General features: G+C 57.7%; 1 protein-coding gene across 1 annotated transcript in view; it reads left to right on the top strand.

The window, feature by feature from the left end:
- The first annotated feature begins 3,106 nt into the window (after positions 1-3,106).
- LOC125448407 (uncharacterized) overlaps positions 3,107-13,176 on the top strand; it is a 28,728-nt gene continuing 18,658 nt past the window's right edge. Inside the window, exon 1 of the mRNA XM_059641306.1 lies at positions 3,107-3,570. Coding sequence (XP_059497289.1) covers positions 3,516-3,570 — 55 coding nt within the window. The 5' untranslated portion in view covers positions 3,107-3,515. The remainder of the gene's footprint in view (positions 3,571-13,176) is intronic.

Raw genomic sequence — 13,176 nt, 5'->3', positions numbered from 1 at the left:
TGCTAAATTACCCATAGTGCCCAGGGACGTGCAGGTTAGGGTGGATTGGCCGTGCTAAATTACCCATAGTGCCCAGGGATGTGCAGGTTAGGGTGGATTGGCCATGCTAAATTACCCATAGTGCCCAGGGATGTGCAGGTTAGGGTGGATTGGCCGTGCTAAATTACCCATAGTGCCCAGGGATGTGCGGGTTAGGGTGGATTGGCCATGCTAAATTACCCATAGTGCCCAGGGATGTGCAGGTTAGGGTGGATTGGCCATGCTAAATTACCCATAGTGCCCATGGTTGTGCGGGTTAAGGTGGATTGGCCATGCTAAATTGTCACCGTAGTGAGCAGGGATGTGCAGGTTAGGGTGGGTTAGCCGTGGAAAATCCAGGGTGACAGGGATTGGGCAGCGAGACAGTTTAAGGTTGGATGCCCTTCTGAGTGTCAGTGCAAACGGTGGCGGGGGGGGGGGGGTTGGGGGGCGCGAATGGCCTGCTTCCGCACTGTTGGGGGATTCAGTGCTTCTATGAGGCTTCACTCCCACAAAGTGGTTGAGGCCGAAACATTATGTGTACTGGAGAAACAGACTGATAAATCCCTTGTGACCACAGGGATCAAAGGACGTGGAGAGAGGGCAGGCTATTGGCACGGAATGCAATGACCAGCCATGATTATTTTGACCAGCAAAGTAGGCCCCAGGGCCAAATGGCCTTCCCCTGCTCCTGTCTTCTTTGTTCCTGTGCTTCTGTGTACCAGGCCGAAGGGGATAATGGACCTTATCCTATCCCTGGGAAACGTGATCTTGGGGGTCGAATAGCCATCCACCTGCTCCTTGTAACAGGGAAGTAATCCCATCGTTTTGAAAAAGAAGCCTCCATAGGTACGATGGTGAAATGACAGGAGATTGACTCAACATCAAAATGGTCCGAGAACCAGTATGAAATGATGGGCTGAATAGCCTTCTCCTCTTCCTGCATGATTGGTTCAGTAGGGGGCTGAACGGCCTTCTGTTGTTCCTCTGTAACAGGCTCAAAGCAGGGCTGACTGCTGAATGACCTCCTCCTGTTCCTGTGTAACAGGAGAATGCTACTGCCCGCTGTTGTCGATGCTGTTGCTACTGGGAGTTTGTGGACTGCTGCCCGAGCACTGCTCTGTGGGAAAGTTCAGTCAAATTTCAGTGTGTGTGTCAATGGATGATCCTCAATAGCCTACGCAGGTTGATGATACAGCCTCCACCATCCTTGGTCAAACCATTGACCCCACCTTCAAGGGAGGCACGTTGGAACCTTTGGCCCATAACCAGGTTTATTAATTTCCCTTCATACGTTGACAAAGTCTAGAGCCTGGAAGTCTGCAATCACGCTGTTCTTAACAACTGGGGGCTAATTCCAAAGAGTGAAGGCCCAGAGCCTTCAGCTGTCATCCATTTTTTGAAGCTTCCGGAAGCTTCGCCAACCTGCACTGCCTGAAGTCATGTGACCTCTGGTGGCCATCTTAAACACCCCATCCAAATCATCTTTTAACAGAACCTGCGTGATTTATCAAGGAGATAACACGGTGTAGAGCTGGATGAACACAGCAGGCCAAGCAGCATCAGAGGGGCAGGAAGGCTGATGTTTCGGGCCTTGACCCTTCATCAGAAATCCTGACTGGAAGGGTTAAAATTGTTTCAGAGATAGTAGGAACTGCAGATGCTGGAGAATCTGAGATAACAAGGTGCAGAGCTGGATGAACACAGCAGGCCAAGCAGCATCAGAGGAGCAGGAAGGCTGACGTTTCGGGCCTAGACCCTTCTTCAGAAAACTACTTCTTGTTATCTCAGGTTCTGCAGCATCTGCAATTCCTACTATCTCAGATTTACCAAGGGCTTGAAAATCCCAGCCAAGATTAAAATCAACACCTTGGCTTGAAGGTGGAGGAGAGATATTTTTCGCTCTGGAGGCCTGTGACCAGCGGTGTGCCAGAAGGAGTGATGTTGGGTCCACTGCTTGTTGACATTTGTATAAATGATTTGGATGTGAACACAGGAGATATGGTCAGTCAGTTTCCAGATGACACCGAACTTGGAGGTTGGAGTGGACAGCGAAGAAGGTTACCTCAGAGTACAAGTCTCTGATCAGATGGGCCAATGGGCCGAGGAGTGTCAGATGGAGTTCAGTTTAGATAAATATGAGGTGCTGCATTTTGGAAAGGCACATCAGGGCAGGACTTACACACTTCATGGTAAGGTCCTGGGGAGTGTTGCTGAGCAAATGGAGGGCGGGTTCATAGTTCCTTGAAAGTGGAGTTGCAGGTAGACAGGGCGGTGAGGAAGGTGTTTGGTACGCTCGCCTTTATTGGTCAGTGCGTTGAGTATAGGGAGTTGGGAGGCCATGCTATGGCTGTACAGGACATTGGTTAGGGCCACTTTTGGAATACTGTGTTCAATCCCGGTCTCCCTGCTACAGGAAGGATGTTGTGAAACTTGAAAGGGCTCAGAAAAGATTTACAGGGATGTTGCCAGGGTTGGAGGGTTTGAGCTACAGGGAGGGGCTGAATAGGTTGGGGCTGTTTTCCCTGGAGCGTCGGGGGCTGAGGGGTGACCTTATAGAGGTTTATAAAATCATGAGGGGCATGGATAGGGTGAATAGACAAGCTCTTTTTCCCAGGATAGGGGGGAATCCAAAACTAGAGGGACATAGGTTTAAGGTGAGAGGGGAAAGATTTAAAAGGGACCTGAGGGGCAACTTTTTCACACAGAGGGTGGTGCGTGTATGGAATGAGCTGCCAGAGGAAGTGGTGGGGGCTGGTACAGTTACAGCATTTAAAAGGCATCTGGATGGGGACATGGATAGGAAGGGTTTAGAGGGACATGGGCCAAATGCTGGCAAATGGGACTGGATTAATTTAGGATATCAGGTGGGCCTGGACAAATTAGATTGAAGGGTCTGTTTCCATGCTGTGCAGCTCTATGGTTATCCAGTTGACAAACAAATGTAAAATATGCCTGCAGGGAGGCACATTCTTTACTGATGAATCAAGACACTCGGAACTGAGCAGGAATGTGATTATTTTCATTGGTTCATTCCTCTTTCTTTCTAAAAACCAGTTACCCCACCCATTCCCAATCCAATTACCAGCCTCAGCATCTGGGGTCGGAAAGCTTTCCGAGATAACAAGGTGCAGAGCTGGATGAACGCAGCAGGCCAAGCAGCATCAGAGGAGCAGGAAGGCTGATGTTTCGGGCCTGGACCCTTCTTCAAACTTTCCAATGTTTTGAGAGGCATGTCCAGTCCAGTCATTCTCATCCCTGCAGCCACCATCTTGAGACCAAATTGTTTCAGATGGCAGTATGCCAGCGAAGGCTTTGAGAGAGCACGGGCACAGGGCAACACGCATTGAAGCAGGATTGCAAGGGAACTCACTCGGCAATGACGAAAGGAAGCAGATTCTGAATATTCTGAGTAACTGACAGACAGAGTTCACACAGCACTGAGGTGGTTAGGTGTGTGACTGTACAAGGACTGTACGAGGAACACGGAAGATTAAATGAAGATGAAGTTGTTTGCTAGCATTTTCGTCACCTGTACTCTGTTTTTGAGAGGTTTGTCATAAATGGGTCAATTATTAATCTCAGCTAATCATCTGATCTTGTGCTGTCATGAGCTTGTTTTCCTGGATGTTTCTGTGGTTTCTGGTTTAACACTGTTTCCTCACCTTTTCGGCAGTACATAACACTCGAACGCTCCAGGCCCGACACCCCCTCCCTGTCACGGTAACACCCTCCAGCCCCCATAGACGCCCCTATCTCTGTAACCCCCTCCAGCCCCTACACCCCTCCCTATCTCTGTGACCCCCCCCAGCCCCTACACCCCTCCCTATCTCTGTAACCTCCTCCAGCCCCTACACCCCCTCCCTATCTCTGTAACACCCTCTATCCCCTCCACCCCTCCCTATCTCTGTATCCCCCTCCAGCCTCTACACTCCCTCCCTATCTCTGTAACCCCCTCCAGCTCCTACACCCACTCCCTACCACTGTGACCCCCTCCAGCCCCTACACCCCCTCCCTATCTCTGTATCCCCCTCCAGCCCCTACACCCCCTCCCTATCTGTGTAAACCCCTCCAGCCCCTACACCCCCTTCCTATCTCTGTAACCCCCTCCAGCCCCTACACCCCCTCCCTATCTCTGTAAGCCCCTCAATCCCCTACACCCCTCCCTATCTCTGTAACCCCCTCCAACCCCTACACCCTCTCCCTATCTCTGTAACCCCCTCCAGCCACTGCACCCCCTCTGTATCTCTGTCACCCCCTCCAGCCCCTATCTCTGTCACCCCTTCCAGCCCTTACACCCCCTCCCTATCTCTGTAACCTTCTCCAGCTCCTACACCCCCTCCCTATCTCTGTAACCCCCTCTATCCCCTACACCCCTCTCTATCTCTGTGACCCCCTCCAGCCCCTACACCCGTCCTATCTCTCTGATCCCCTCCAGCCCCTACACCCCTGTAACCCCTTCCAGCCACTGCACCCCCTCCCTATCTCTGTCACCCCCTCCAGCCCCTATCTCTGTCACCCCCTCCAGCCCCTATGCCCCGTCCCTATCTCTGTCACCCCCTCCAGCCCCTAAACCCCCTCCCTATCTCTGTAAACTCCTCCAGCCCCTACACCCCCTCCCTATCTCTGTAACCCCCTCTATCCCCTACACCCCTCCCTCTCTGTGACCCCCTCCAGCCCCTACACCCCCTCCCTATCTCTGTAACCCCCTCCAGTCCCTACACCCCTTCCCTATCTCTGTAACCCCCTCCAGCCCCTACACCCCCTCCCTATCTCTGTAACCCCCTCCAGCCCCTACACCCCCTCCCTATCTCTGTAACCCCCTCCAGTCCCTATATCCCCTCCCTATCTCTGTAACCCCCTCCAGCCCCTACACCCCCTCCCTATCTCTGTAACCCCCTCCAGCCCCTACACAACCCTCCCTATCTCTGTAACCCCCTCCAGCCACTGCACCCCCTCCCTATCTCTGTCACCCCCTCCAGTCCCTATCTCTGTCACCCCCTCCAGCCCCTATGACCCGTCCCTATCTCTGTCACCCCCTCCAGCCTCTATGCCCCTTCCTTATCTCTGTAACCCGCTCCAGCCCCTACACCCTCTCCCTATCTCTCTAACCCCCTCTATCCCCTACACCCCTCCCTATCTCTGTAACCCCCTCCAGCCTCTACACCCCGTCCCTATCTCTGTAGCCCCCTCCAGCCCCTACAGCCCCTCCCTATCTCTGTAACCCCGACCAGCCCCTACACTCCCTCCCTATCTCTGTCACCCCTTCCAGCCCTTACACTCCCTCCCTATCTCTGTAACCTCCTCCAGCCCCTACACCCCCTCCCTATCTCTGTAACCCCCTCTATCCCCTACACCCCCCTCTACCTCTGTGACCCCCTCCAGCCCCTACACCCGTCCTATCTCTCTGACCCCCTCCAGCCCCTACACCCCCTCCCTATCTCTGTAACCCCCTCCAGCCACTGCACCCCCTCCCTATCTCTGTCACCCCCTCCAGCCCCTATCTCTGTCAACCCCGCCAGCCCCTATGCCCCGTCCTTATCTCTGTAACCCCCTCTATCCCCTACACCCCTCTCTACCTCTGTGACCCCCTCCAGCCCCTACACCCCCTCCCTATCTCTGTAACCCCCTCCAGCCCCTACACACCCTCCCTATCTCTGTAACCCCCTCCAGCCACTGCACCCCCTCCCTATCTCTGTCAACCCCTCCAGCCCCTATCTCTGTCACCCCCTCCAGCCCCTACACCCCCTCCCTATCTCTGTCACCCCCTCCAGCCCCTATACCCCCTCCCTATCTCTGTAACCTCCTCCAGCCCCTACACACCCTCCCTATCTCTGTAACCCCCTCTATCCCATACACCCCTCCCTCTCTGTGACCCCCTCCCTATCTCTGTCACCCCCTCCAGCACCTACAACCCCTCCCTATCTCTGTAACCCCCTCCAGCCTCAACACCCCCTCCCTATCTCTGTAACCTCCTCCAGCCACTGCACCCCCTCCCTATCTCTGTAACCCCCTCCAGCCCGTACACCCCCTCCTTATCTCTGTAACCCCCTTCAGCCCCTACACCCCCTCCAGCCCCTATCTCTGTCACCCCCTCCAGCCCCTACACCCCCTCCCTATCTCTGTCACCCCCTCCAGCCCCTAAACCCCCTCCCTATCTCTGTAACCTCCTCCAGCCCCTACACACCCTCCCTATCTCTGTAACCCCCTCTATCCCATACACCCCTCCCTCTCTGTGACCCCCTCCAGCCCCTACACCCGTCCTATCTCTCTGACCCCCTCCAGCCCCTAAACGGCCTCCCTATCTCTGTAACCCCCTCTATCCCATACACCCCTCCCTCTCTGTAACCCCCTCCAGCCCGTACACCCCCTCCTTATCTCTGTAACCCCCTTCAGCCCCTACATCCCCTCCAGCCCCTATCTCTGTCACCCCCTCCAGCCACTGCACCCCCTCCCTATCTCTGTCACCCCCTCCAGCCCCTACACCCCCTCCAGCCCCTATCTCTGTCACCCCCTCCAGCCCCTACACCCCCTCCCTATCTCTGTCACCCCCTCTATCCCCTCCACCCCTCCCTATCTCTGTATCCCCCTCCAGCCTCTACACTCCCTCCCTATCACTGTAACCCCCTCCAGCTCCTACACCCCCTCCCTACCACTGTGACCCCCTCCAGCCCCTACACCCCCTTCCTATCTTTGTAACCCCCTCCAGCCCCTACATCCCCTCCCTATCTCTGTAATCCCCTCCAGCCCCTACACACCCTCCCTATCTGTGTAAACCCCTCCAGCCCCTACACCCCCTTCCTATCTCTGTAACCCCCTCCAGCCCCTACACCCCCTCCCTATCTCTGTAAGCCCCTCAATCCCCTACACCCCTCCCTATCTCTGTAACCCCCTCCAACCCCTACACCCTCTCCCTATCTCTGTAACCCCCTCCAGCCACTGCACCCCCTCTGTATCTCTGTCACCCCCTCCAGCCCCTATCTCTGTCACCCCTTCCAGCCCTTACACCCCCTCCCTATCTCTGTAACCTGCTCCAGCTCCGACACCCCCTCCCTATCTCTGTAACCCCCTCTATCCCCTACACCCCTCTCTATCTCTGTGACCCCCTCCAGCCCCTACACCCGTCCTATCTCTCTGACCCCCTCCAGCCCCTACACCCCCTCCCTATCTCTGTAACCCCTTCCAGCCACTGCACCCCCTCCCTATCTCTGTCACCCCCTCCAGCCCCTATCTCTGTCTCCCCCTCCAGCCCCTATGCCCCGTCCCTATCTCTGTCACCCCCTCCAGCCCCTACACCCCCTCCCTATCTCTGTAACCTCCTCCAGCCCCTACACCCCCTCCCTATCTCTGTAACCCCCTCTATCCCCGACACCCCTTCCCTATCTCTGTAACCCCCTCCAGCCCCTACACCCCCTCCCTATCTCTGTCACCCCTTCCAGCCCTTACACCCCCTCCCTATCTCTGTAACCTCCTCCAGCCCCTACACCCCCTCCCTATCTCTGTAACCCCCTCTATCCCCGACACCCCCCTCTACCTCTGTGACCCCCTCCAGCCCCTACACCCGTCCTATCTCTCTGACCCCCTCCAGCCCCTACACCCCCTCCCTATCTCTGTAACCCCCTCCAGCCACTGCACCCCCTCCCTATCTCTGTCACCCCCTCCAGCCCCAATCTCTGTCAACCCCGCCAGCCCCTATGCCCCGTCCTTATCTCTGCAACCCCCTCTATCCCCTACACCCCTCTCTACCTCTGTGACCCCCTCCAGCCCCTACACCCCCTCCCTATCTCTGTAACCCCCTCCAGCCCCTACACACCCTCCCTATCTCTGTAACCCCCTCCAGCCACTGCACCCCCTCCCTATCTCTGTCACCCCCTCCAGCCCCTATCTCTGTCACCCTCTCCAGCCCCTACATCCCCTCCCTATCTCTGTCACCCCCTCCAGCCCCTATACCCCCTCCCTATCTCTGTAACCTCCTCCAGCCCCTACACACCCTCCCTATCTCTGTAACCCCCTCTATCCCATACACCCCTCCCTCTCTGTGACCCCCTCCCTATCTCTGTAACCCCGTCCAGCCCCTACAACCCCTCCCTATCTCTGTAACCCCCTCCAGCCTCAACACCCCCTCCCTATCTCTGTAACCTCCTCCAGCCCCTACACTCCCTCCCTATCTCTGTAACCCCCTCCAGCCCGTACAGCCCCTCCTTATCTCTGTAACCCCCTTCAGCCCCTACACCCCCTCCAGCCCCTATCTCTGTCTCCCCCTCCAGCCCCTACACCCCCTCCCTATCTCTGTCACCCCCTCTATCCCCTCCACCCCTCCCTATCTCTGTATCCCCCTCCAGCCTCTACACTCCCTCGCTATCTCTGTAACCCCCTCCAGCTCCTACACCCCCTCCCTACCACTGTGACCCCCTCCAGCCCTTACACCCCCTTCCTATCTTTGTAACCCCCTCCAGCCCCTACATCCCCTCCCTATCTCTGTAATCCCCTCCAGCCCCTACACCCCCTCCCTATCTGTGTAAACCCCTCCAGCCCCTAAACCCCTTCCTATCTCTGTAACCCCCTCCAGCCCCTACATCCCCTCCCTATCTCTGTAAGCTCCTCAATCCCCTACACCCCTCCCTATCTCTGTAACCCCCTCCAGCCCCTACACCCTCTCCCTATCTCTGTAACCCCCACCAGCCACTGCACCCCCTCTGTATCTCTGTCAACCCCTCCAGCCCCTATCTCTGTCACCCCTTCCAGCCCTTACACCCCCTCCCTATCTCTGTAACCTCCTCCAGCTCCTACACCCCCTCCCTATCTCTGTAACCCCCTCTATCCCCTACACCCCTCTCTATCTCTGTGACCCCCTCCAGCCCCTACACCCGTCCAATCTCTCTGACCCCCTCCAGCCCCTACACCCCCTCCCTATCTCTGTAACCCCTTCCAGCCACTGCACCCCCTCCCTATCTCTGTCACCCCCTCCAGCCCCTATCTCTATCACCCCCTCCAGCCCCTATGCCCCGTCCCTATCTCTGTCACCCCCTCCAGCCCCTACACCCCCTCCCTATCTCTGTAACCTCCTCCAGCCCCTACACCCCCTCCCTATCTCTGTAACCCCCTCTATCCCCTACACCCCTCCCTCTCTGTGACCCCCTCCAGCCCCTACACCCCCTCCCTATCTCTGTAACCCCCTCCAGTCCCTACACCCCCTCCCTATCTCTGTAACCCCCTCCAGCCCCTACACCCCCTCCCTATCTCTGTAACCCGCTCCAGCCCCTCCACCCTCTCCCTATCTCTCTAACCCCCTCTATCCCCTACACCCCTCCCTATCTCTGTAACCCCCTCCAGCCTCTACACCCCGTCCCTATCTCTGTAGCCCCTTCCAGCCCCTACACCCCCTCCCTATCTCTGTAACCCCGAACAGCCCCTACACCCCCTCCCTATCTCTGTCACCCTTTCCAGCCCTTACACCCCCTCCCTATCTCTGTAACCTCCTCCAGCCCCTACACCCCCTCCCTATCTCTGTAACTCCCTCTATCCCCTACACCCCTCTCTACCTCTGTGACCCCCTCCAGCCCCTACACCCGTCCTATCTCTCTGACCCCCTCCAGCCCCTACACCCCCTCCCTATCTCTGTAACCCCCTCCAGCCACTGCACCCCCTCCCTATCTCTGTCACCCCCTCCAGCCCCTATCTCTGTCAACCCCGCCAGCCCCTATGCCCCGTCCTTATCTCTGTAACCCCCTCCAGCCCCTACACCCCCTCCCTATCTCTGTAACCCCCTCCAGCCCCTACACACCCCTCCCTATCTCTGTAACCCCCTCCACCCACTGCACCCCCTCCCTATCTCTGTAACCCCCTCCAGCCCCTATCTCTGTCACCCCCTCCAGCCCCTACATCCCCTCCCTATCTCTGTCACCCCCTCCAGCCCCTACACACCCTCCCTATCTCTGTAACCCCCTCTATCCCATACACCCCTCCCTCTCTGTGAACCCCTCCCTATCTCTGTAACCTCCTCCAGCCCCTACACACCCTCCCTATCTCTGTAACCCCCTCTATCCCATACACCCCTCCGTCTCTGTGAACCCCTCCCTATCTCTGTAACCCCGTCCAGCCCCTACAACCCTTCCCTATCTCTGTAACCCCCTCCAGCCTCAACACCCCCTCCCTATCTCTGTAACCTCCTCCAGCCCCTACACTCCCTCCCTATCTCTGTAACCCCCTCCTGCCCGTACACCCCCTCCAGCCCCTACACCCCCTCCCTATCTCTGTAACCTCCTCCAGCCCCTACACCCCCTCCCTATCTCTGTAATCTTCTCCAGCCCCTACACCCCCTCCCTATCTCTGTAACCTCCTCCAGCCCCTACACTCCCTCCCTATCTCTGTAACCCCCTCCAGCCCCTACACCCCCTCCCTATCTCTGTAACCCCCTCCAGCCCCTACACTCCCTCCCTATCTCTGTAACCCCCTCCAGCCCCTACACCCCCTCCCTATCTCTGTAACCCCCTCCAGCCCCTACACCCCCTCCCTATCTCTGTAACCTCCTCCAGCCCCTACACCCCCTCCCTATCTCTGTAACCCCCTCCAGCCCCTACACCCCCTCCCTAACTCTGTAACCTCCTCCAGCCCCTACACCCCCTCCCTATCTCTGTAACCTCCTCCAGCCCCTACACCCCCTCCCTATCTCTGTAACCCCCTCCAGCCCCTACACTCCCTCCCTATCTCTGTAACCCCCTCCAGCCCCTACACCCCCTCCCTATCTCTGTAACCTCCTCCAGCCCCTACACCCCCTCCCTATCTCTGTAACCCCCTCTAGCCCCTACACCCCCTCCCTATCTCTGTAACCCCCTCCAGCCCCTACACCCCCTCCCTATCTCTGTAACCCCCTCCAGGCCCTACACCCCCTCCCTGTCTCTGTCACCCCCTCCAGCCCCTACACCCCCTCCCTATCTCTGTAACCCCCTCTAGCCCCTACACCCCCTCCCTATCTCTCTAACCCCCTCCAGCCCCTACACCCCCTCCCTATCTCTGTAGCCCCCTCCAGCCCCTACACCCCCTCCCTATCTCTGTAACCCCCTCCAGCCCCTACACCCCCTCCCTATCTCTGTAACCCCCTCCAGCCCCTACACCCCCTCCCTATCTCTGTAACCCCCTCCAGCCCCTACACCCCCTCCCTATCTCTGTAACCCCCTCCAGCCCCTACACCCCCTCCCTATCTCTGTAACCCCCTCCAGCCCCTACACCCCCTCCCTATCTCTGTAACCCCCTCCAGCCCCTACACCCCCTCCCTATCTCTGTAACCCCCTCCATCCCCTACACCCCCTCCCTATCTCTGTAACCCCCTCCAGCCCCTACACCCCCTCCCTATCTCTGTAGCCCCCTCCAGCCCCTACACCCCCTCCCTATCTCTGTAACCCCCTCCAGCCCCTACACCCCCTCCCTATCTCTGTAACCCCCTCCAGCCCCTACACCCCCTCCCTATCTCTGTAACCCCCTCCAGCCCCTACACCCCCTCCCTATCTCTGTCACCCCCTCCAGCCCCTACACCCCCTCCCCATCTCTGTAACCCCATCCAGCCCCTACACCCCCTCCCTATCTCTGTATCTCCTCCAGCCCCTACACCCCCTCCCTATCTCTGTAACCCCCTCCAGCCCCTACACCCCCTCCCTATCTCTGTAACCCCCTCCATCCCCTACACCTCCTCCCTATCTCTGTAACCCCCTCCAGCCCCTACACCCCCTCCCTATCTCTGTAACCCCCTCCAGCCCCTACACCCCCTCCCTATCTCTGTAACCCCCTCCAGCCCCTACACCCCCTCCCTATCTCTGTAACCCCCTCCAGCCCCTACACCCCCTCCCTATCTCTGTAACCCCGTCCAGCCCCTACACCCCCTCCCCATCTCTGTAACCCCATCCAGCCCCTACACCCCCTCCCTATCTCTGTATCTCCTCCAGCCCCTACACCCCCTCCCTATCTCTGTAACCCCCTCCAGCCCCTACACCCCCTCCCTATCTCTGTAACCCCCTCCAGCCCCTACACCCCCTCCCTATCTCTGTAACCCCCTCCAGCCCCTACACCCCCTCCCCATCTCTGTAACCCCATCCAGCCCCTACACCCCCTCCCTATCTCTGTATCTCCTCCAGCCCCTACACCCCCTCCCTATCTCTGTAACCCCCTCCAGCCCCTACACCCCCTCCCTATCTCTGTAACCGCCTCCAGCCCCTACACCCCCTCCCTATCTCTGTAACCCCCTCCAGCCCCTACACCCCCTCCCCATCTCTGTAACCCCATCCAGCCCCTACACCCCCTCCCTATCTCTGTAACCCCCTCCAGCCCCTACACCCCCTCCCTATCTCTGTAACCCCCTCCAGCCCCTACACCCCCTCCCTATCTCTGTAACCTCCTCCAGCCCCTACACCCCCTCCCTATCTCTGTCACCCCCTCCAGCCCCTACACCCCCTCCCCATCTCTGTATCTCCTCCAGCCCCTACACCCCCTCCCTATCTCTGTATCTCCTCCAGCCCCTACACCCCCTCCCTATCTCTGTAACCCCCTCCAGCCCCTACACCCCCTCCCTATCTCTGTAACCCCCTCCAGCCCCTACACCCCCTCCCTATCTCTGTAACCCCCTCCAGCCCCTACACCCCCTCCCTATCTCTGTAACCCCCTCCATCCCCTACACCCCCTCCCTATCTCTGTAACCCCCTCCATCCCCTACACCCCCTCCCTATCTCTGTAACCTCCTCCAGCCCCTACACCCCCTCCCTATCTCTGTAACCTCCTCCAGCCTCTACACCCCCTTCCTGTTACTAAGTTGGATTTGTTGGATCTCACTGTAAGTTAGCTCCGCGCTGAGATGGCCCAGTGTTGAACAGTGGGTGTCTGAGGATGGTGTTGTTTGTTAACACTTGGTGGGTCTGTTGTTTGGGGTCGGTCAGCATTGGTTGGAGACGGCTGTGAGGATCGTTCTCTATGTAGCGGGGCGTGGTGTTGGTGAGGGGATAGCTTGGTTCTTCTCCTGTTCTGGTCTTGTCTTCTTCTTTTGAACACCATGGAGGAACTTTCTCCAGGGCAGAGCTCGCTGTTCTCCAGAATTCCAGGTCCTTCGTCAGCCCACCCGATCTGATTTTTGGCTACGGTCTTTGTAGTTCCTTTCAGAGACGAATTGGTCTC

This window comes from Stegostoma tigrinum, chromosome 41 (genome assembly GCF_030684315.1).
Source record: "Stegostoma tigrinum isolate sSteTig4 chromosome 41, sSteTig4.hap1, whole genome shotgun sequence".
NCBI classification, from domain to species: Eukaryota; Metazoa; Chordata; class Chondrichthyes; order Orectolobiformes; family Stegostomatidae; genus Stegostoma; species Stegostoma tigrinum.
Note: the sequence above shows the minus strand (reverse complement) of the source record. Positions and strands in the feature narration are given on the sequence as shown.